At 48.7% G+C, this 25,349-nt stretch overlaps 1 protein-coding gene across 4 annotated transcripts in view; it reads left to right on the forward strand.

The window, feature by feature from the left end:
* The window catches only part of LOC146808607 (NACHT, LRR and PYD domains-containing protein 3-like), an 800,827-nt gene that overhangs the window by 422,337 nt on the left and 353,141 nt on the right, over window positions 1–25,349 (forward strand). For all 4 annotated transcript variants that reach the window (XM_085623632.1, XM_085623634.1, XM_085623635.1 and 1 more), the window contains exon 9: window positions 23,913–24,086. In XM_085623632.1, the coding sequence (XP_085479758.1) occupies window positions 23,913–24,086 (174 nt within the window). The remainder of the gene's footprint in view (window positions 1–23,912; window positions 24,087–25,349) is intronic.

Raw genomic sequence — 25,349 nt, forward strand, 5'->3', positions numbered from 1 at the left:
TTGTCCAGTCAGGACGAGATTCTGAAAGTATTAATAGAGCCATGGAGTACCAGAAAGTGGAAATACAGGGGGAACTGTTACGTTTCCTCATAAATTGTGTGATCAGAAATCAAGACCGACCAGGGGTAAATCCGGAAGAAATGCAAATTCTTACCACATGGAGTCGGAATATATCAGAGGGGAGACATGATAAACGATTAAGTTCCGATACGTCCGATACGTCCAGATAATAGCAGAAATTTCCAAACCCCTATAATAAATATAAGGTCCCCCGAACATTCGTTCCAAGCCGCTGACAAATTACTCCGAGAACGAAGGGGTTATCATATACTCGATTCTATGGACGAACAAGAATTAGCCAGGTCAGCCGTTCACTGGGTTGATAGTCCCGGAAAATATAGTGATGATACACTAGCGCACACGTTTTTGAACCTCACCCCAGATGAACAGCGTTTAGCTGGTATCTATATGATTCAACAACTCCTTATATTATATAAAAGCCAACACTCCGATCCTGGTCCCCTACCTGATATATTGACTGAATTACTCACGAATAAATGGAGAGGTTCAGGTACTGAGTTAATTAGAGAAATACTAGAATCCAGAAAGCAGTACATTCTTTTTGTATGCCCCGAACATGTCTCACTGCCCATCAAGGAAAGAACGACGTATTACATGGACAGACAGAATCCCTTACGCGAAGTGCACCCGATAAAAGGTGATGACAATCAGTTTAAACGTGTGTTTGTATACACACCCATATCTAAAATAGAACTATTAGAAATGAAGAAAGTGGTACCCAGTCATGACAAAGACCCAGCGGGTTTCCACCGTGAAATTAAAGATATGTTGCTCATGGGAGAGTATACCTATCCCGACATTATGAAAATAATGAAGGTATTAATGCCTGCGGGCATTTACGAAAAACTCAAGGAAAAGGATTGGGAGGTGGGAGACCAAAAGATAGATTGGACAGCATTAGAAAACGAAGAAACAGCTCGAGGTCCAGGTTCAGGGCTTGGGGAAAAGACCAAAACACTACCAGGTTTACTAGTACAGGTACTGCCACGTTTATTAACTACGAAAAAGGAAGACTGGGGTGCAATCTCAGCCTGTAAACAAAAGCAAGATGAAGACACTAGTGATTTCTATGCCCGATTCGAAAAATGTTTTGGTATAAATAGTGGAATAAAAGCAAGTAGCGAATCGTATCCACATCTGTTTGTGAAAAAATTAGTTGAAAATTCCTTGCCCCAAGTTAAGAATAGAGTATTGAAATTCGAGAGTACCTGGCAAGGTAACACTCCGTCACAAATGTTACAAATGCTACAGTACCATCACAATAGAATTAGAGAGGAACAAGAACATGAACACAGACGCATGAAAGACACGAAAATGAAAATGCTAGTTTCCCAGACAGTTCCAGCTGACGGTCATAAAAAGGGTATGACACAGTCCAGTGTTTCAGCAGGTCCTGTAAAAGGGACATGCAACTATTGTAAACAGCCAGTTCATTATGTACACGATTGTCCAGTTTTAAAACATAATATCGCCATAGGTAATACAAAAGAAAGACCACGGCCACTTAGACAGGATCAGAACCAACAAGGAGCCCCGCAGCATGCACAGTCCATGCCAGCTCCGCAACAGTCTATGCCAGCTCCACCACCGCAGCCTATTGCTGCCACACAAACAACGACACAACAGATGTACCAGACCGCACAGTATGACTATCCTGATTATCAACGATACTCATGAAACAGCCTAGAGAGGGAAGTTGGCTTACCCCTTATCGAGGTCCCTGTAGATCAAGAAGGACCTTATGTACACAGTGAACTATTAGGCCAAGATAGAAAATTTTTACTTGATACAGGGGCAAGCCGAACAACCATAAAACGTAGTGAAGTTCCAGGGGCACCCCTCTCAGGCTCACAGAATATTTCCCTTGGCTTTTCAGGAAAACCTATCATTAACGAAGTATCACAGCCTCTTCCACTTACGATTGGTCCCTTGACACGAACTACAGATTTATTGCTTACTAAATCATGTCCAGAAAACTTGTTAGGTATAAAAACATTGAAAGCTCTAGGAGCTATAATATGTTGTTCTACGGAAGGAGTAAGATTGTTTTTACGTGATTTCAAAGGGCACTATGTGTCCCGAGACATGGATCACCGACTGCAGACTTTACCCACACACTTATGGGCACAAGGCCCTACAGATGTTGGTTGCATGAACATTACACCATATCGAGTCACACTAAAGACAGGAGTGGTACTACCACGAATGCGACAATACAAGTTACCCCCAGATGCTGTAGTGGCTTTACTGCAAATCATTGACGAGCTTATTGCCCAAGGAGTGGTTGTGGAAACCGACTCCAATGTATGTAATTCCCCGATAATTCCGATTCTTAAACGAACTGATCCAAAAGCCCCGCCAGTATATCGATTGGTTATTGATCTGCGCGAATTAAATAAATGTATTGTACCACAATACCCCGTAGTCCCAGATATTTCTTCATTACTGACAGCCATTGATTCCGAAGCAACATTCTTTACTGTAATTGATCTCAAGAATGCCTTTTTCAGCGTCCCAATAGATCCGGAAAGCCAATACTTGTTCGGATTTAGTTTAAATGGACGAAGCTTTAAATTCACACGCGCACCTCAAGGATTCACAGAAAGCCCCAGCATCTATAGCCAAGCACTGAAACGAGAACTTGACAGTATCCACATGCCAGTCAACACTGCCCTGCTTCAATATGTCGATGATCTGCTGATCACCGCTAGAAGCGAACCTGAATGTGAAAAAGCCTCACTGACGGTTTTACAATTTTTGGCCGAAAAGGGGCACAAGGTGTCCCCTTCTAAGCTGCAATTCTGTGTCCAGCGAGTTGTTTACCTTGGGCACTCGCTGTCCAAGGAGGGAAGGCAGCTTACACCAGATCGCATCCAGTTAATTGCTAACATGCCAATACCCAAGACACAAAAGGAGGTACGGGCTTTCATAGGTCTCACTTCATACTGTAGGCAGTGGATCCCTCAGTATGCATTTCTAGCAAAACCACTCATTCAGTTGACAACGCAGGAGGCAGCCACATCGACTGTCCTCCCTTGGACTCAGGAACATACATAAGCTTTTGAAAGCCTAAAGAAAGCTTTATGTCAAGCACCTGTTTTAGCAACACCATGTTACAATAAACAGTTTACACTCTTTGTTACAGAACGCGAAGGTACTGCCTTGTCAGTACTCACACAGGAACAAGCAGGATCACACAAACCATGTGCTTATTTTTCTAGTACATTAGATCCCGTAGCTCAGGCTCTGCCTGCGTGCCTGAAATCAGTGGCAGCAACAGCTTTAGCAATCCGACAAAGCGATGCCATAGTGTTAGGACACCAATTGACAGTACAAGTACCACATGCAGTAGAGGTTCTCTTGAACCGCACACAAACACAACACCTGACTATAGCAAGACTCACCGGTTACGAATTAACATTGTTTCAGCCACACATAGAAATCAGACGTTGTAGTACATTGAATCCTGCCACACTGTTACCAGTAAACGGAACAGACCCACTAGCACATGATTGTATTGAAGTTATCACTATCACGACGAAACCTAGACAAGACTTGACAGACGTCCCATTGTCAGATCCAGACCTGACGTTGTATGTAGATGGTTCATGTATGAGAACAAGTACAGGAGAGCTAGTGGCTGCGTATGCAGTCACAACAGACACTGAAGTCATTGAAACAAATTGCATAAATACCTTGTCCGCTCAAGCAGCAGAGCTCATCGCTCTGACACAAGCCTGTATTCAAGCCACAAATAAAAAAGTCAATATATACACTGATTCACGTTATGCATTCGGAGTTGTACATGACTTCGGCGTGCTGTGGCGAGAGAGAGGTTATTTAACTTCTCACGGTGTCCACATTCAGCACGGACCCCTCATTCATGCCTTATTAGATGCAATACATCTACCCACTGCAATATCAATTATGAAATGTAAAGCTCATACGAAAGTTACTGATATCATTTCCCAAGGCAATGATCTAGCTGACAGAACAGCTAAACAGACTGCTCAAACTCACACATCTGACATGACAAAGACAATAGTTCCGACACCAACACATTGCATGACGGTTAAGGATCCCGCTCTTGACGTAATTGACATACAGACACATGCTACACCAGATGAAATAAAGAAATGGACTGAATTAGGAGGGATCCAAACGGACCAAGGATGGATGACGAAGGAAAAATCTGTATGGTTCCTTCCTGATTCAATGGTCCAAGTTATCATTAATACAATACATAGTCCAGCGCACCTAGGAGAAAAAGCTATGCTAGACAGCATTCAACACATTTGGTTCAACAAACATTTACGAGCAGCAGCTAAACAAAAAGTTCGTACCTGTATGATCTGTTGTCAGTTTAACCCAGGTAAAAGCATTCCCGTAGAACAGGGTGGATTTCAGCCTCCTGAGCACCCTTTTGAAGTCCTCCAGATGGATTATATCCAGATGGAACGATGTCGAGGATTCAAATATGTTCTTGTAGTTGTCTGTGCTCTTTCCCGTTGGACAGAGGCATACCCGGTTTCAGATTACACTGCCCCGACTACTGCCAAACAGTTGGTTCGAGAATTCTTCCCACGGTACGGTTTACCACGTGTTGTCTACTCAGATAACGGCCAGCCGTTCTCATCCGAACGAATGAAACACGTTTCACTTTTGTTAGGCTATCAGTGGAAATTTCACTGTGTCCGACACCCCGAGGCAGCAGGTCTCGTGGAACGACATAATCAAACTCTGAAAATTAGATTATCCAAAATATGTAGAGAGAAAGGTGTCGACTGGGTAGTAGCCTTACCAGTTGCACTCTTTTACATGAGAATGGTAGCGCACTCTCGAACAGGGCTATCCCCTTATGAGGTGATCTTTGGCAGACCACCAAATATGTGGGGGACGCCTATACCACGCAAAATAACTGATGTTGACTGTAATATGCTGACAGATTACTTGGCTTCCTTGATGTCTGCACTACAATCTTGTCGTTCACAGGTAGCTGCAGCCTTTCCCGACAACACCGAGGTGAAACCCCATGACGTAGTTCCCGGGGACCTGGTGTTAGTGCGAAACTTTGACCGGAAGACTCAGCTGGATCCTAGGTGGAAATCGCCTCAACTTGTACTGCTCACCACGAGGACAGCCGTGAAGATCGAAGGTCGCAAAGGTTGGATACATTCAAGTCATATCAAGAAATTTCATGGACTACCGTCTGATGTAAACGATACACCTCGCGTGTCTTCACCGATTGACTCAAAGCTTCCTCTGGTTGAACAGAGTGATAAGGAACTATATAAACTAAAACTACGGTCTAACAAGTCAGACAATTTGATTGTTTAAGTCCTCTCCAAGGTGAATCGGTCGAATTTGTCTCTGACATGTATCCCCTAGACCTGAATAGAGAAAGAAACCGAAAGATGCAATTGAAACAACATGCGTACTGTAAATCACTGCGTAGTCATTGCACAGTGACGTTATTAATTTTGTTTTTCTTAAGTCTTTTAATAATCGCTGCAAGTATATTGTTGCACATATATTATCCTATTTCTAAACATGTTTACAATGTTACTGCTGAACATTCTTTTAGTGAATTACCCCCGCATGAGTTGTCCTATAGATTTGCGCTGCGCAATAACACTTTTATTAGTATGTTACATCATTCCCATCAGACTAGCAATGCTACAAATTGTTGGATATGTGGCCGACTCCCTCCCTATCAGAACTATAAGGGAATTCTGCCTCTCTTTCCATATCCGTTCACACACAATGGCTCCTGTGGAGCATGGTTTAGTTTAATTAATTCCTTAGATTCAAACTCAGTAACTTATCAAGACAATTGGGTATGGGGAAACCTGAACCTAGTTTTACTCAAAGTCTGCTACCCTAACAAGGAGGGACTTCCCAAAAGAACAGGAACTGATCTAGAAAATGAAGTATATGGATTAGGGAATTTCACGCTTAATCTCATGATCCTGAATGTTGAATCCGAAGCTGCACCAATTTTGCCCGCTATGTCAGTATTTCCAGTTAAAGGTGAATTGTGTGTAAGAAAGAATGGTTCCATACATATGGGCCATAGTAGATGCACCACTGTAATAGAATTCAGTGATCAAGGCAAGTCTACATTTAGAGCTTCTCGCCATTCCTACTTCGTATGTGGTCAGACTGCATATATACGTTTGCCTCTAGATTGGGATGGTACCTGCTACATCGGATTCCTTTTGCCACCTGTTTTCCTAGCTCCTCCTGATTATCATAGAAATACTCATTTAGTACACAATAGAGAACGGAGAGATCTCCCAATAGTCGATTACACTGAAACAGCATGGGAAAAATACACAGATTTCAATAAAGGTCTCTTTCCCTATATAGGTACAGTTACCAATAGTAAGCTGATACGTAGATTAACCAGAACCCTTGAAGCAGTAGTGAACGAAACTATTTCCGCCTTAAGCAATTTAACAGAAGAGCAGTCTGCTATGCGGATTGTTGTGCTTCAAAATCGTCTTGTCCTTGACGTCATCCTGGCCGATAGGGGCGGAGCTTGTAGGGTCATCGGATCAAGTTGTTGCATTTTCATACCAGAAAATTCGCCGTCTGTATATAAAGCCATAACTCGCCTTCATAAGATTGTAAGCCAGATACACCAGAATCCAGGCACCTGGACTTGGTCCGGTTGGTTTTGGGGTGTATTGTCAGCCTGGGGATGGAGGGTCCTATCCTTCCTAGGTATTGGCTTTCTCATACTATTCAGTTGCTGCTTATGTCTACAATGTGGACCAGCGATTTGTGGTCTGTGTGCCACATCGTGTATTCCACCACCAAGATTTCATTCATCCCAGAAGAAAAAAGAAGAACTAATGATGCTACATGAACAGATCAACGGATTGATGAAGATTGATATCTCTTAAGGGCAAGTAGGGGACAAGGAGGGAATGTGGAAATATGGATTTTTATGATCAGTTATGTCCCCTATCTTGGACCCCAACGGTTTCATGTATAAATCACAAGTACATGTATGTTTCCTCCAGTTCCAGTTATGAAGACGCAAACACATGTGCGTCCACCGTCAACATGTCCTCTTTCAGATCCGCCATGAATGGGCCGGATATTCTATTCCTAAGTATGAAAGGCCACCGGCTTTATATGGTTCATTTATCCCATTTTTACAGTCCAGGCGAGTAGGCCCTGATTCTGCCATTAAGCCTTTTCCTGCCTTCTGCCTCTGAAAGCTCCAGTCTGAGCTCGCATCTGTATCCATGAACTTTGTCCTACTCCCTGCGCGGCTAACGGTGCCTGACTCGGCCTGTCTGCTTGCCAAGAACTGTATTTCACCTTCGAGATTATCTGCTCCGCTCCCCATCCAATGCATTCCTGTCTAGTAGTTTAAGTAAACATTCTTCCAGCTACCGAGCAAAGGGCCCGGCTTCTCTGTCTTTATGCAAGTAACTCATAGCCCTGTTACTATGGAAGATTTCTGCCCTTGCATCTCATGTAGACACTTAGACGCTTGTACACGCACTCACAGTCAGTATAGAATAGATTTTATTCGAGAGACCTTTCCTTTTGGATAACATAGTTCTTTAAACATAGGATGTTAGATATGATTTAGGATTAGGTTGACATAACCCCAGACTTCTGTCTCCACATGTAGAGCTAAATGTCAAGTCCCCTTCACCCCCTAGTTGCACGTCAATCACACGTCATGCTGCTGCGCGCACATCTCTGCCAAGTATTTCTGCTGACATTGCGAAATTCTTTCATGGAACCACCCATTTGTGACATCATACCTAATGACGTTCTTTAGTTACGCCTAGTTACACCCGTTTTAGTTACGCATGTATGTTTTTATCTTTGTTATCAACTGTTACGCCTCCTGCATCTGTTTCACTATAATGTCTCTTCTATAAATATGATTACCTGTCAATAAAGTTGGTCCTTCACTTCCTGAACCTTCGTGGTGATGGAATATGGAGTCCTCAATTCGAATTGATTTTGAAATAAAGCCCGTTCCGAACCTCTAATACCACGGATTCTGCCTCTTATTTTACTGAGCTATTATTATAGATTTTCCGCATCAAATTAAGTACCGGTAATTAAATTATTTACCACAACATAACTAATGGGTCGTGTGACAGTCTGCCTGGCGCTGATCTCACGACCTCCTGTCCATCTGACAGTGCGTGCAGACCCCCCAGGACAGAAGTGGCGACACCACGGTCACTCAGTGGCGACTCAGCCATCCCGGCTGGTCCCTGACCTACTGGTTCCCACTGGGGAATCCCTCCCCCTCTCACCCCTCCCTCTGGACTTCTGCACCCTCCCAACTGGAGCGGTACCGCCAGACACCAGGACTACTGGAGCTCTGCTTACAGACACTCCACGTCCTCTAGACACTGGGAGATCCTCCTCAAATGACCTATTGGTACAGCCTAGGCCCCCGACCTGATGTTCCCTAAAGAAACCATCCAGGCCCTGAGACTGGGTTTCGGGCACCTGGAGACACGCAGTCCCACCCACTCCTTCTCCGCAGAGACAGGCCGTGAGCCCCTACACGAGACCTAGCTGGGCTACTCTGAACCTCTTCCACCACACTGGGCTGGAAGACACCTCAGCCACTACTTTTGGAATCACTCCCCAATGCAAGTTCCCTATCCCAGAGAACTCACACCCAATCAACCAGCAAGCTCCTTATTTCAGAGAACTCACACCAAAGTATTCAGCAAGCTCCTTATTTCAGAGAACTCACACCATTCATCCACACACACACACCCCAGACTGGTAAGACAGTTTCTACCGCCCCTGATTTCTCAACCTGACCACCACGTGACACTGGTACTATTACTCTGGGAACTGGGAATGGGACATTCACATTCATCCAGCGCATCACACATTCATCCCCAAACCCCTCCCAGACTGGTAAGACAGTTTCTACCGCCCCTGATTTCTCAACCTGACCACCACGTGACACAGGTACCATTACCCCGGGAACTGGGAATGGGAATACATGCACTGGACACACATCTGCTGCCACCACTGGATCCCACCCTTAAATGAATCCAGAAAACACACTGCACTTAGGGGGATGATCTACCCTCCAGAGCTAGGGACACCTAACTCACAGTGCACAAGAAACACATTTCCACAGAAATGACACTTAAGAACAATAATCCCTATACCATGTGACTATCTAAATGCAGAGTTTTGTAGTGCGGCCAGTTGCTGCTGCGGTACAGCGCAAACGCAAGTCCAAATCCCACTGCTGATCACCAATGTTAGAAATGGGATTTCTGGTTGGCTAGGGCTTGCGCCAAAGCCAGGCAGAAACCACCACTCTAGTCAGGGCAAGGAAGTTACACGCCAAAGACAACCCCTGCTCACCCCCTTGGTAGCTTGGCACGAGCAGTCAGGCTTATCCCGGAGGCAATGTGTAAAGCGTTTGCGCGCGCACCCAGCAACAACATCCAAGGCCCACCATAAAGGAAACTCCACACAAGGTATTATATAAAAATAGCCTTTGTATTATACCAAACACATTAGATAATATTCACACAATTTACACTGTGCCAACTGGCACGGGCAGAATTTTACAAGGGACTATTTACACGGGACAGGGTCACATGGACCACTGTCAGAATCAGCACAAATCACCAAGTGTACATGTAGAACATAACACAAATTAGCACTGTAGAACACAACCAGTAACTACTGGCGCAATAATGACCTCAGCGTCATTACACTAGCAACAGGTATAAACCCTATCCTGCATCCATCACAGGGGCATAAACACATTATGCAATTTCTCCTTGGTCTAACGCATTAGACCTAACCACCTAAGTATAGCTACTCTAGGGGCGTATATCGCACAGGGAAGTACATTCTCCCTACCATCAACCTAAAAAGGTAAAACAACCTCCTAGGCAGAAATAACCACATTTAGAGGTATAAAGCACAGGGTGCGCAAGACATGCTATACACAGTACATTTCCTAGCACCAAAGCATGAACACAGGGTGCGCCAAACATACTACACAGTACATTTCCTAGCACCAAAATCACATTAGAGTCCAGGTCGCACCAGAACCTAAACGTAGCAGCTGCCCACTACTTGCTGGGCAGCTGGGGACAAGACAGGGCCTAAACGCTGCAGCTGGCACTAAGTGCTGCGCAGCTGTGGAAGTCACATGAGGCAGGGGCTCTCAATAGCTCCTGAAACAATAGGCCAAAACGTGGGAGCCATCTGGCTCAGAAAGTAACATGTCCCCAAACACTGGAGCGTCCTGGCCATCTCGGCCACAGGCAACAAAGAATAGGGGACTGGCACCTCGGTGCCCTCTGGCCCCTACAGGGCGTGGAAATACTTTGCCCTCAAAACGTTGGAGCGGCCCGCTGTCTTCCGGGGCCGCTCTGATCACCATGAAACTGCCCCCTTAGCTGGAGCCAGCTGGGGCTCCTAAAATAAACATGCCCCCTTGTTGGGGCGGCCCGCTGCTAAACGGGGCCGCCCAGGAAGTCGGCACCGGCAATGGTGCCTCTCTCTCGCCCCCTCACTCACCGGGCTATTCGGACTTCTCTGGGCACGGCAGGCGGGGCTCTCTCTTGCTCCCGAGAGCCTCGCTGGGGATTCGGCTGGGACTTTGGCTTCTCGCCCGGTCCCTCCCTTGGGACGGGACTTCACTCGGGGCCGAATGCGGGGCTCCGTCTCCGTCACGGGAGCCCCGCGGGGAATCCTGCCCTCAGTCTCTTCTCTGCCCGGTGGGGCAGAGACACGGCGCGGCTTCCAACGAGAATGGCCGCGCTTCCGTCCCGCGGCCCCGCCCACAACCAGGCGGGCCGCAGGCTCAGCGCCCATTTTTGAATGCGGCTCGGGCCGCGGCAGTGAAACGCGGGGTGGGCACCCGCATTGGGACCACAAGCAGTCGGCATACCACAGCGGGGTGGGCACCCGCAAAGCAGTGAAAAGGTGCGGGGTGGGCACCCGCGAGCGCTCACATTAGCGGGGTGGCCTCTTGCAAGGCCGTCACGGGAACCGAAGACGCAGGGTGGGCACCTGCGCATCTAAATACAGAGATAAGCGGGGTGGGCACCTGCCAACGATCACTATAATACGGGGTAGGCTCCCGTGGAATCACAGGCACTATAATGCGGGGTGGTCTCCCGCTCGGCAGCCATTACGGGGGAATCCCTATGCTTGGGATTCCCTCTGGGGACAAGGACGGCAGCTGATCGCTGCAGAGCATGCACGCTCCTCTTCCTGGCAACAATAAAGATAAAGTGCTCCCAGGGCGCTAGAAGGCTGTCGCAAAGGTCCTGGGGCAAAGAAGATAGGTCCAAGCAGGTTCCAGGAGTCCCTCAGGCATCCAGGGGCTGTGCAGGGCCCAGGGAGGCAAGCCTTCCCCTGGGCCCCAGCAGCAGCACGCCCCTGGCAGATTCAAGTACAGAACGAGAACATTTTCATGGGGTCACAGCCCCTCTTTTATACAACAAATCCCTTTGTCTCAAGGGTGCAGGGAAGGGGCGAACCAGATACAACTGGTTCCTGAGCACTTTGTTTTGCTCAGCCCCTCTCCCTATTCACAGCACAGGCCAGGGTCATCAGTCGCACCACAGGGGGTGGAGCCAGCATTGTGTGGGGAAAGCCCAGCCCTATTCAGGACCCATCTAGCTGCTGATCTCCCTATTCACCACTGGTTGACTCCTCCTGACTCTGGGGATTCCTGGCCCATCACATGACCTCAACCAGCCAATCGCCAGACAAGGCACACATTTTACACTGCACACCGAAGTGCCCACTTCTAGAAGTGGCACTTCCACACTAGATACATGCACGCCGCACACATCATCGCGCAGCATTTTATCACACGAGTCCGTACATACCAAACTCGCACCTGCACTCCCCACGCATCAGGAACTACTAGGGACACATACATTCCTCCATGCATTCCTATGGGAGGGCAGGCCAACCTCACTACACGCACGCACTTTACCATGGGACACAGTGGTAAAGTGCGCAGAAACCAAAAATCACTAACACAAGTCACAGTTAAAAATCAAAAAGTTTCAGGGGTGAACCTGCCAGAAGGGCCACGTCCAACACAGAGCTGCTGAGGTTCACAGTGTGCTTTGATAGCAGCACTGCTAAGGTTCATAGTGTGCTAAGACAGCAGAACTGCTGAGGTTCATGGTGTTCTTAGACAGCAGAGCTGCTGAAGTTCACGGTGTGCTTAGACAGCAGAGCTGCTGAGGTTCACAGTGTGCTTTGATAGCAGCACTGCTAAGGTTCATAGTGTACTTAGACAGCAGAGCTGCTGAGGTTCATGGTGTTCTTAGACAGCAGAGCTGCTGAAGTTCATGGTGTGTTTAGACTGCAGTGCTGCTGAGGTTCACTGTGTGCTTAGACAGCAGATCTGCAGAGGTTCACAGTGTGCTTAGACAGCAGAGCTGCTGAGGTTCACAGTGTGCTTAGACAGCAGAGCTGCTGAGGTTCACGGTGTGCTTAGACAGCAGAGCTGCTGAGGTTCACGGTGTGCTTAGATAGCAGAGCTGCTGAGGTTTTGCGGTGTGCTTAGCAGAGCTGCTGAGGTTCACAGTGTGCTTTGACAGCAGAGCTGTTGAGGTTCACAATGTGCTTAGACAGCAGAGCTGCTGAGATTCACTGTGTGCTTAGACTGCAGAGCTGCTGAGGTTCACAATGTGCTTAGACAGCACAGCTGCTGAGGCTCAATGTGTGCTTAGACAGCAGAGCTGCTGAGGTTCGTTGTGGTCTTAGACTACAGTGCTGCTGAGGTTCATGGTGTGCTTAGAGAGCAGAACAGCAGAGCTGCTCAGAATCACGGTGTGCTTAGACTTCGGAGCTGCTGAGGTTCACGGTGTGCTTAGACAGCAGAGCTGCTGAGGTTCACAGTGTGCTTTGATAGCAGCACTGCTAAGGTTCATAGTGTGCTAAGACTGCAGAGCTGCTGAGGTTCACGGTGTGCTTAGACTGCAGAGCTGCTGAGGTTCACGGTGTACTTAGACTGCAGAGCTGCTGAGGTTCATGGTGTGCTTAGATTGCAGAGCTGCTGAGGTTCATGGTGTGCTTAGACAGCAGTGCTGCTGAGGTTCATGGTGTGCTTAGAGAGCAGAACAGCAGAGCTGCTCAGAATCACGGTGTGCTTAGACTTCGGAGCTGCTGAGGTTCACGGTGTGCTTAGACAGCAGAGCTGCTGAGGTTCACAGTGTGCTTTGATAGCAGCACTGCTAAGGTTCATAGTGTGCTAAGAATGCAGAGCTGCTGAGGTTCATGGTGTGCTTAGATTGCAGAGCTGCTGAGGTTCATGGTGTGCTTAGACAGCAGAGCTACTGATGTTCAAGGTGTGCTTAGACAGCAGAGCTGCTGAGTTTCACAGTGTACTTTGACAGCAGTGTTGATGAGGTTCAGGTGTGCTTAGACTACAGAGCTGCTGAAGTTCACGGTGTGCTTAGACTGCAGAGCTGCTGAGGTTCACGGTGTACTTAGACAGCAGCGCTGCTGAGGTTCATGGTGTGCCTAACCAGCAGAGCTGCTGAGGTTCATGGTGTGCTTAGACTGCAGAGCTGCTGAGATTCACGGTGTGCTGAGAACATCAGAGCTGCTGATGTTCATGGTGTGCCTAACCAGCAGAGCTGCTGAGGTTCATGGTGTTCCTAACCACCAGAGCTGCTTAGATTCAGGTTGTGCTTAGATAGCAGTGCTGCTGAGATTCAGGGTCTGCTTAGACAGTAGAACTGCTGAGATTCACGGTGTGCTTAGATAGCAGTGCTGCTGAGGTTCACGGTGTGCTTAGACAGTAGCGCTGCTGAGGTTTACAGTATGCTTAGACAGCAGAGCTGCTGAGGTTCATGGTATGCTTAGACAGCAGAGCTGCTGATGTTCACAGTGTGCTTAGATAGCAGTGTTGCTGAGGTTCACGGTGTGCTTAGACAGTGGCGCTGCTGAGATTCACGGTGTGCTTGGACAGCAGAGCTGCTGAGGTTCACGGTGTGCTTAGACAGCAGCGCTGCTGAGGTTCATGGTGTGCCTAACCAGCAGAGCTGCTGAGGTTCATGGTGTGCTTAGACTGCAGAGCTGCTGAGATTCACGGTGTGCTGAGAACATCAGAGCTGCTGATGTTCATGGTGTGCCTAACCAGCAGAGCTGCTGAGGTTCATGGTGTTCCTAACCACCAGAGCTGCTTAGATTCAGGTTGTGCTTAGATAGCAGTGCTGCTGAGATTCAGGGTCTGCTTAGACAGTAGAACTGCTGAGATTCACGGTGTGCTTAGATAGCAGTGCTGCTGAGGTTCACGGTGTGCTTAGACAGTAGCGCTGCTGAGGTTTACAGTATGCTTAGACAGCAGAGCTGCTGAGGTTCATGGTATGCTTAGACAGCAGAGCTGCTGATGTTCACAGTGTGCTTAGATAGCAGTGTTGCTGAGGTTCACGGTGTGCTTAGACAGTGGCGCTGCTGAGGTTCGTGGTGTGCTTAGACAGCAGAGCTGCTGAGGTTCACGGTGTGCTTGGACAGCAGAGCTGCTGAGGTTCACGGTGTGCTCTGACAGCAGAGCTGCTGAGGTTCATGGTGTGCTTGGACAGCAGAGCTGCTGAGGTTCATGGTGTGCTTGGACAGCAGAGCTGCTGAGATTCACGGTGTGCTAAGACAGCAGAGCTGCTGAGGTTCATGGTGTGCTTAGACATCAAAGCTACTGAGGTTCATGGTATGCTTAGACAGCAGAGCTGCTGAGGTGCACGGTGTGCTTGGACAGCAGAGCTGCTGAGGTTCACGGTGTTCTTGGACAGCAGCGCTGCTTAGATTCACGGTGCGCTTAGAAAGCAGCGCTGCTGAGGTTCACAGTGTGCTTGGACAGTAGAGCTGCTGAGGTTCATGGTGTGCTTGGGCAGCAGAGCTGCTGAGGTTCACGGTGTGCTTGGACAGCAGAGCTGCTGATGTTAACAGTGTGCTTAGATAGCAGAGCTGCTGAGGTTCACTGTATGCTTAGACAGCAGAGCTGCTGAGGTTAATCGTGTGCTTAGACAGCAGAGCTGCTGAGATTCAGGCTGTGCTCAGACAGCAGAGCTGCTGAGATTCACGGTGTGCTTAGACAGCAGCGCTGCTGAGGTTCTCAGTGCGCTAGACAGCAGCACTGCTGAGGTTCACAGTGTGATAGACAGCAGAGCTGCTAAGATTCATGGTGTGCTTAGAAAGCAGAGCTGCTTAGATTCACGGTGTGCATAGAAGTCAGCGCTGCTGAGATTCACCATGTGCATAGAAAGCAGAGCTTCTGAGGTTCACGGTGTGCTTGGACATCTGCGCTGCTTAGATTCACGGTGTGCTTAGAAAGCATCGCTGCTGTGGGGCACGGTGTGCTTGGACAGCAGAGCTGCTGAGATTCATGGTGTGCTTGGACAGTAGAGCTGCTTAGATTCACGGTGTACATAGAAAGCAGCGCTGCTGAGATTCACAGTGTGCATAGAAAGCAGCACTGCTGAGATTCACCGTGTTCATAGAAAGCTGAGCTGCTGAGGTTCACGGTGTGCTTGGACAGCAGAGCTGCTGAGGTTCATGGTGTTCTTAGACAGCAGAGCTGCTGAAGTTCATGGTGTGTTTAGACTGCAGTGCTGCTGAGGTTCACTGTGTGCTTAGACAGCAGATCTGCAGAGGTTCACAGTGTGCTTAGACAGCAGAGCTGCTGAGGTTCACAGTGTGCTTAGACAGCAGAGCTGCTGAGGTTCACGGTGTGCTTAGACAGCAGAGCTGCTGAGGTTCACGGTGTGCTTAGATAGCAGAGCTGCTGAGGTTTCGCGGTGTGCTTAGCAGAGCTGATGAGGCTCACAGTGTGCTTTGACAGCAGAGCTGTTGAGGTTCACAGTGTGCTTAGACAGCAGAGCTGCTGAGGTTCACTGTGTGCTTAGACTACAGAGCTGCTGAGGTTCACAATGTGCTTAGACAGCACAGCTGCTGAGGTTCAAGGTGTGCTTAGACAGCAGAGCTGCTGAGGTTCGTTGTGGTCTTAGACTACAGTGCTGCTGAGGTTCATGGTGTGCTTAGACAGCAGAACAGCAGAGCTGCTGAGAATCACGGTGTGCTTAGACTTCGGAGCTGCTGAGGTTCACGGTGTGCTTAGACAGCAGAGCTGCTGAGGTTCACAGTGTGCTTTGATAGCAGCACTGCTAAGGTTCATAGTGTGCTAAGACAGCAGAACTGCTGAGGTTCATGGTGTTCTTAGACAGCAGAGCTGCTGAAGTTCACGGTGTGCTTAGACAGCAGAGCTGCTGAGGTTCACAGTGTGCTTTGATAGCAGCACTGCTAAGGTTCATAGTGTACTTAGACAGCAGAGCTGCTGAGGTTCATGGTGTTCTTAGACAGCAGAGCTGCTGAAGTTCATGGTATGTTTAGACTGCAGTGCTGCTGAGGTTCACTGTGTGCTTAGACAGCAGATCTGCAGAGGTTCACAGTGTGCTTAGACAGCAGAGCTGCTGAGGTTCACAGTGTGCTTAGACAGCAGAGATGCTGAGGTTCACGGTGTGCTTAGACAGCAGAGCTGCTGAGGTTCACGGTGTGCTTAGATAGCAGAGCTGCTGAGGTTTCGCGGTGTGGTTAGCAGAGCTGCTGAGGTGCACAGTGTGCTTTGACGGCAGAGCTGTTGAGGTTCACAGTGTGGTTAGACAGCAGAGCTGCTGAGGTTCACTGTGTGCTTAGACTGCAGAGCTGGTGAGGTTCACAATATGCTTAGACAGCACAGCTGCTGAGGTTCAATGTGTGCTTAGACAGCAGAGCTGCTGAGGTTCGTTGTGGTCTTAGACTACAGTGCTGCTGAGGTTCATGGTGTGCTTAGACAGCAGAACAGCAGAGCTGCTGAGAATCACGGTGTGCTTAGACTTCGGAGCTGCTGAGGTTCACGGTGTGCTTAGACAGCAGAGCTGCTGAAGTTCACAGTGTGCTTTGATAGCAGCACTGCTAAGGTTCATAGTGTGCTAAGACAGCAGAACTGCTGAGGTTCACAGTGTGCTAAGACAGCAGAGCTGCTGAGGTTCATGGTGTGCTTAGACAGCAGTGCTGCTGAGAGTCACGATGTGCTTAGACTGCAGAGCTGCTGAGGTTCACGGTGTGCTTAGACTGCAGAGCTGCTGAGGTTCACGGTGTACTCAGACTGCAGAGCTGCTGAGGTTCATGGTGTGCTTAGATTGCAGAGCTGCTGAGGTTCATGGTGTGCTTAGACAGCAGAGCTACTGAGGTTCAAGGTGTGCTTAGACAGCAGAGCTGCTGAGTTTCACAGTGTACTTTGACAGCAGCACTGCTGAGGTTCAGGTGTGCTTGGACAGCAGAGCTGCTGAGGTTCACGGTGTGCTTTGACAGCAGTGCTGCTGAGGTTCAGGTGTGCTTGGACTACAGAGCTGCTGAAGTTCACGGTGTGCTTAGACTGCAGAGCTGCTGAGGTTCACGGTGTACTTAGACAGCAGCGCTGCTGAGGTTCATGGTGTGCCTAACCAGCAGAGCTGCTGAGGTTCATGGTGTGCTTAGACTGCAGAGCTGCTGAGGTTCACGGTGTGCTTAGAACATCAGAGCTGCTGATGTTCATGGTGTGCCTAACCAGCAGAGCTGCTGAGGTTCATGGTGTTCCTAACCAGCAGAGCTGCTTAGATTCAGGTTGTGCTTAGATAGCAGTGCTGCTGAGATTCAGGGTCTGCTTAGACAGTAGAACCCTTGAGATTCACAGTGTGCTTAGACAGTAGAAATGCTGAGGTTCACAGTGTGCTTAGATAGCAGTGCTGCTGAGGTTTACAGTATGCTTAGACAGCAGAGCTGCTGAGGTTCATGGTATGCTTAGACATCAGAGCTGCTGATGTTCACAGTGTGCTTAGATAGCAGTGTTGCTGAGGTTCACGGTGTGCTTAGACAGTGGCGCTGCTGAAGTTCACAGTATGCTTAGACAGCAGAGCTGCTGAGGTTCACGGTGTGCTTAGACAGCAGAGCTGCTGAGGTTCATGGTGTGCATAGACAGCAGAGCTGCTGAGGTTCACAGTGTGCTTAGACAGCGGAGCTGCTGAGGTTCACTGTGTGCTTAGACAGCAGAGCTGCTGAGGTTCATAGTGTGCTTAGACTGCAGAGCTGCTTAGATTCAGGGTGTGCTTAGACAGCAGATCTGCAGAGGTTCACAGTGTGCTTAGACAGCAGAGCTGCTGAGGTTCACAGTGTGCTTAGACAGCAGAGCTGCTGAGGTTCACGGTGTGCTTAGACAGCAGAGCTGCTGAGGTTCACGGTGTGCTTAGATAGCAGAGCTGCTGAGGTTTCGCGGTGTGCTTAGCGGAGCTGCTGAGGTTCACAGTGTGCTTTGACAGCAGAGCTTTTGAGGCTCACAGTGTGCTTAGACAGCAGAGCTGCTGAGGTTCCCTGTGTGCTTAGATTGCAGAGCTGCTGAGGTTCACAATGTGCTTAGACAGCACAGCTGCTGAGGTTCAAGGTGTGCTTAGACAGCAGAGCTGCTGAGGTTCGTTGTGGTCTTAGACTACAGTGCTGCTGAGGTTCATGGTGTGCTTAGACAGCAGAACAGCAGAGCTGCTGAGAATCACGGTGTGCTTAGACTTCGGAGCTGCTGAGGTTCACGGTGTGCTTAGACAGCAGAGCTGCTGAGGTTCACAGCGTGCTTTGATAGCAGCACTGCTAAGGTTCATAGTGTGCTAAGACAGTAGAACTGCTGAGGTTCACAGTGTGCTAAGACAGGAGAGCTGCTGAGGTTCATGGTGTGCTTAGACAGCAGTGCTGCTGAGATTCACGGTGTGCTTAGACTGCAGAGCTGCTGAGGTTCACGGTGTGCTTAGACTGCAGAGCTGCTGAGGTTCACGGTGTACTTAGACTGCAGAGCTGCTGAGGTTCATGGTGTGCTTAGATTGCAGAGCTGCTGAGGTTCCTGGTGTGCTTAGACAGCAGAGCTGCTGATGTTCATGGTGTGCTTAGACTGCAGACTTGCTGAGGTTCAAGGTGTGCTTAGACAGCAGAGCTCCTGAGTTTCACAGTGTACTTTGACAGCAGCACTGCTGAGGTTCAGGTGTGCTTGGACAGCAGAGCTGCTGAGGTTCACGGTGTGCTTTGACAGCAGTGCTGCTGAGGTTCAGGTGTGCTTAGACTACAGAGCTGCTGAGGTTCACGGTGTGCTTAGACTGCAGAGCTGCTGAGGTTCACGGTGTACTTAGACAGCAGCGCTGCTGAGGTTCATGGTGTGCCTAACAAGCAGAGCTGCTGAGGTTCATGGTGTGCTTAGACTGCAGAGCTGCTGAGGTTCGCGGGTGCTTAGAGCATCAGAGCTGCTGATGTTCATGGTGTGCCTAACCAGCAGAGCTGCTGAGGTTCATGGTGTTCCTAACCAGCAGAGCTGCTTTGATTCAGGTTGTGCTTAGATAGCAGTGCTGCTGAGATTCAGGGTCTGCTTAGACAGTAGAACTGCTGAGGTTCACAGTGTGCTTAGATAGCAGTGCTGCTGAGGTTCACGGTGTGCTTAGACAGTAGCGCTGCTGAGGTTTACAGTATGCTTAGACAGCAGAGCTGCTGAGGTTCATGGTATGCTTAGACATCAGAGCTGCTGATGTTCACAGTGTACTTAGACAGCGGAGCTGCTGAGGTTTACTGTGTGCTTAGACAGCAGAGCTGCTGAGGTTCATGGTGTGCTTAGACAGCGGAGCTGCTGAGGTTCATGGTGTGCTTAGACTGCAGAGCTGCTTAGATTCAGGGTGTGCTTAGACAGCAGATCTGCTGAGGATCACGATATGCTTAGACAGCAAAGCTGCTGAAGTTCACGGTGTGCTTAGATAGCAGTGCTGCTGAGGTTCTCGGTATGCTTAGACAGCAAAGCTGAAGAAGTTCACGGTGTGCTTAGACAGTAGCGCTGCTGAGGTTCATAGTATGCCTAGACAGTAGAGCTCATGAGGTTCACGGTGTGCTTAGACAGCAGAACTGCTGAGGTTCATGGTGTTCTTAGACGGCATAGCTGCTGAGGTTCACAGTGTGCTTAGACATCAGAGCTGCTGAGGTTCACTGTGTGCTTAGACAGCAGAGCAGCTGTAGTTCATGGTGTGCTTAGACAGCAGAGTTGCTGAGATTAGCAGTTAGGACAGGAGGCATCTTTGTAAATTCTCTCGTTACATGACCTATGATCACTCTCGGTGATTCCTTCAAAGAGGAAACAGCACGACTGCCAATGGTTCCCTTCATCATGAGGCTACAAAGATGAACATAGAAGGAGGACAACTCAACCAAGTCCTGGTAGTGTGTCATATCATGCTTGGAGTTTAATGTATCAGGACTAGACCTGGGCCCTCATCAAAAATAGGAATATTTGGAATTATTTGCGCTCCCATGCAGTGCTTAAAAGAAAAGGAAAAGGCACAGGCAGGGTCAATAGGTCATGCCTCGGCTGGCATTGCAATGGTATATTGTTTTTAGTGTGCCATAATTTGGCATTCAGAAATGTAGCTGTTTTACTAATGATGTTTTTTAAATAGCAAGCATTTATTTTGGGAAACAGCATTTACACCGCAACCGTTACAACGCATGCATTTACCCCGCATGCTGTTGCAACGAAAAAGGTGTGCAGCAGTGGGTAGATTGTGTTGGATTTATCTCCAGCCCCTTCCCTACTGTTGCACACACTGGAGTTGGAATAGAAAATGTATCTATTCCCACTTCCAGCGCTCCCCCGACAGCAAGTCGCGGTAAGGTTTGACGTTGCAACGGCATGGTGGGTAATGGCATGCGTTGTAATGTCACATAACTGTAGGAGAGTAGGATCTGCCTCTTATGCTGCCCCCACTTTTTTCCTGATGTTAACCCTGGTTTCTGGCTATAGTCTGGCTGGGACCCTGCTAATCAGGGCCCCAGTCTCTCTGTTCTCTCTAAACAACTTGGAGTGCATATTAGGTGCACTAGTGATTGGATACTGTGGTGCTTTTTGAGCCCCGAGCATATGGTACCTTAGGTACCAAGGGCATGGGTACTTCACAGGCCTACCAGGGGCTGAAGCATGTATTATGCCACCCATGGGAAGCAGACTAAATCTGACACCACAGGCCTGCTACTGCAGCCTGGGTGAGGTGGTGCTAGCACTCCTCACAGAGATATAGGTTAACTATATCTCTCCCTGCACACACATATAAAACTATCAGTCACCCCTAAGGCAGGCCCTATCAATCCTGAGGGCAGGGTGCTTGGTTTCCATGTGAGGGGGCCCATCTGCAGCTCTCAGAGTCCATTCTCTGGGGCTGTTTGTGAATGCGGTCAAACCATATACTCTTAAGTGCATTATAACCTCGCGGTACATGCTAACTTTGGGATGGCTGCATCAAAATATGTCGTGTTTGGTGTCAACCGCTTTGGAATCATACCCCCACACCAGTAACTGGTGTGGGAGTATGATCCCACCCTTCTAGAGGGATAGACATGTACCTACTGTAGAAACGCGGTAGAATCCTGAAGAGCCCTGGCATCACAAAATGGATGCCACCAGCACAGACACTGGGCTGTCCTCCTGCTGCTGACCGAAACTCGCAGTGGAGGAGGCCCAACAATAGGCATCCTGTCACAGGGAGGGGTGACCACCTCCCAGACAGGGTTTAGTGTATTGGGGCTGGGTGGGTGCACTCCTAGAGTGCTTTGAAGTCCTGCACTGGGGGAGCAGTAGGCTCCTCTGTGCATACACCAATTCAAACAAGCTCAGGGGCTACCTGCCCCTGCTCTGGCGCGAAACTGGACAAAGGGAAGTGGGTGTAGACACCCACTCCCCTGACCCTCCCATAGGTGGGGTCATAGAGCTAGTCCCTCCCTTCCTTTCAGTATAAGATAGGGAACCCTTGCCAGTGCAAACTAGATATCCCTGGACGATGCTCTGAAGAAGAATCCATGACCTTCGACGTTCCACTACTTCTGGAAGACGGAAGAATCTCCCTTGGAGTCAAGGAGTGTCTCCCCTGCTTGGCAGGCACCAATCTTGCAAACAACGGTCGCAAACTTTCCCGCTCCCACCGGAGTCCGAAGTCCCTGCAGCCCAGGAAGAGGATTTCCTGACTTCCCCAAGGCCATCGTGAGTACCCAGCGACGCTGAGGCAAGTGGACCCCACGAGTGACGAGGAACCGCAATACCTGGGTACCATGCACCATTTTCGAGTGCAACCCCTTTACAACGTTCTACAACCTTGTGCATTGGACCACATGTGGATTTCCTCCGAAGATCAGAAGCCTACCTTGTCCCGAGTGATCGTGGGCTCCTGGTGAGTGAATCCTCCTGAGGCATCTTTGCGATCCCTTGCCGGTTGGCTTGTGGGTCCCCTAAAGACTTTTCTACAGTTCCAAAGGGCTCCCCTGGGTGAGTCCCTCAGACCTTGCTGGTCTGCACCGCCGACTTTTTATCCTTACCACAAGACTTGCTGTTACCAAGGCTTGATGGATCCAATCTGGTCACCGACACCGCAGTAAGCTGCAGACTTTGAAGGACACGCCGAATCCAGCTCCTGGTTGTCTTCGATGCCTCCTGGACCTCGTGGCTGAAGAGTCAAGACACCCGTGGTTCACCTAAAATCAGCCTATGACTGAGGGCATCCATCTTCCTTGCCCCGGGTCACTGCCAAGTGACTTTGAACTCTGTTTCCTCTGCTTTCAGGTGTTCTTTCTTCTGAATCCAGCCTTGGATGCCACCGGACACTTCTCCTGTCTTCACAAGCAGCAAGTCTTCTTTGGCTCCCATTGAAAACGACGCCACGACCCGACACCAAAAGACACCTATGCACCCGGCATCCCTGGGTGTTGTAACTTCAGCACTGCTGTACTCCTTTGGGTGTTGGCTCTAGAAGTACTTACACTGTAAGTGACTTGCTTGTAGACTCTCCCGAAGAATCCTTAAACTTTTAATTTCCAATCGCGACTTGCTCCATTGAAGTCAATAGGGATCCGCGGCTGTGTTCTCACACTGCATGCGTCTCCGGTGGGTCCTTTACTTACCTGCCTTGGTGGTTTAGTGAGGCCCCAGCGCTTCTGAAGTCCCTAGGCCTTGTCCCCTCGCAAGTCGTTATTCCTAAATCTCTTTTTTAGTATATGGTCTGGTACGCCCCTAGGGCCCCAGCCATATTTGTGCTTGTTGTGAAATGTTGATTTGTTCTCACAATAACGGTTTAATTTTTTTCATGAATGTTATTATTATTGGTGAATGAGACAAGATTACATCACCATCTAACCAAGCACTCCAAGAAAAATCAGCTGCAGTGTCATTTAAACACTTTTTAACTTTAAAATAAATCATCAACCATTGCCCATGAAAAAAAAAATAACCAGTCTTTAAAATTAATATAAAAATAAATAACACATTTTAAATCCGGTGTGTCACTGAAGATCAATGAACTACTTTTAGGTGGATGTGAACAATGTGCACAGGCCTTTGAGTTTCCCTGCTGAAGTCTGTGGGGGCGGAAGCAAAGTGTGAACGACGTTTTAACAGACCAATGGGTGAAGATTTCTTATCAGAAGCCCGTCTGTTCTACATATCAAGCAGCGAATTAATAGGCAGGTCACCGCAACAAGTGCTGAATTTGTGACTTTACCATTTACACCACAGCAGAGGGTCTCCAGCATAAACAACATATTTATCTATTTATGTACATTTTGCCCCGCCTCTGCCAGTCTGAGAACTCCCCCCAGGAGACTCCTATATAACCAGTGCGTGGTCGGATGTGTAAGGTCGGATGTGTCACTAGAGGGGAGTAAGTCAAGGATGGGAAGAAAATGAAGATAAAACTGAAGTTGTGACGCCCCTGTCTGTGCTCTGCTTTACTCCTCTCCATATCTCTTCTCTCCTACAGGTTGGAAGGCTGCTCCCTCACCAATTCATGCTGCGAAGACCTCTCCTCTGTCCTGGAAACAAACACATCTCTCACAGAGCTCGACCTGAACTACAATAATGATCTGAGAGACACTGGAGTGAAGAAGTTGTGTGAAGGCCTAAAACATCCCGGTTGCAAACTACAGACACTGAGGTACAGAGCTGTGCAGGTCGTATCACGTCATTGATTTAAAAAATATACATCGTAGGTGGGGCTCACACATATATTTTAAAAATGCCTTGAAATGTTTACATTATTGCCTCTTTTCTGTTAATGTCGGGAGAAAGGCACCCATTAATAACATTTGTGAATTAGGTCAGGTTTGTGAAGTGGGGGTACCCAAGCCCCAATCCATGGTCATGAAAGAAGCCCCTCTCATGGTGCAGAGGGGCACTTTTTAAAGCCTGTTTCTCCGGTATTTGGGATAAAATGGAATAGGTCTTAACTAGAGGGCAGGTCTGTTCCTTCCAGGGAGGGCGTCTACCCCACCAGTCTCCCTGCTGTTACCAAACCGGCTGCTGGATACGAGGCAAAGGAATGTCAGTGAGACATGGGGGACTCTGAGGCCCTCTTCACATTCTGCAGGAGGGAGCTGTAAGATGAAAGGCAGAGCAGGCTACAAAGAAGGCAGCTGTAAGATGAAAGGTAGAGCAGGCTGCAAAGAAGGGCAGCTGTAAGATGAAAGGCAGAGCAGGCTGCAGAGAGGGGCAACTGTAAGATGATAGGCAGAGCAGGCTACAAAGAAGGCAGCTGTAAGATGAAAGGTAGAGCAGGCTGCAGAGAAGGGCCGCTGTAAGATGAAAGGTAGAGCAGGCTGCTGAAAGCGGCAGGTGTAAGATAAAAGTCAGAGCAGGCTGCAGAGAGGGCCAGCTGTAAGATGAAAGCTAGAGCAGGCTGCAGAGAGGGGCAGCTGTAAAATGAAAGGAGGAGCAGATTGTAGAGAGGGGCCTGCTGTAAGATGAAAGGTAGAGCAGGCTGCGGAGATTGGCAGCTGTAAAATGCGAGGAAGAGCGGGGCAAATGTAAAATGAAAGGGAGAGCAGGCTGCAGAAAAGGGCAGCGGTAAGATGAAAGATACAGCAGGCTACAGAGAAGGCAGCTGTAGAAAGCAGAGCTGCTGAGGTTCACAGTGTGCTTGGACAGCAGCGCAGTTTAGATTCACGGTGTGCTTAGAAAGCAGCGCTTCTGTGGGTCACGGTGTGCTTGGACAGCAGAGCTGCTGAGATTCACGGTGTGCATAGAAAGCAGCGCTGCTGAGATTCACGGTGTGCATAGAAAGCAGAGCTGCTAAGGTTCACAGTGTGCTTTGACAGCAGAGCTGTTGAGGTTCACAGTGTGCTTAGACAGCAGAGCTGCTGAGGTTCACTGTGTGCTTAGACAGCACAGCTGCTGAGGTTCAAGGTGTGCTTAGACAGCA

Source organism: Triturus cristatus, chromosome 8 (genome assembly GCF_964204655.1).
Source record: "Triturus cristatus chromosome 8, aTriCri1.1, whole genome shotgun sequence".
Lineage (NCBI taxonomy): Eukaryota > Metazoa > Chordata > Amphibia > Caudata > Salamandridae > Triturus > Triturus cristatus.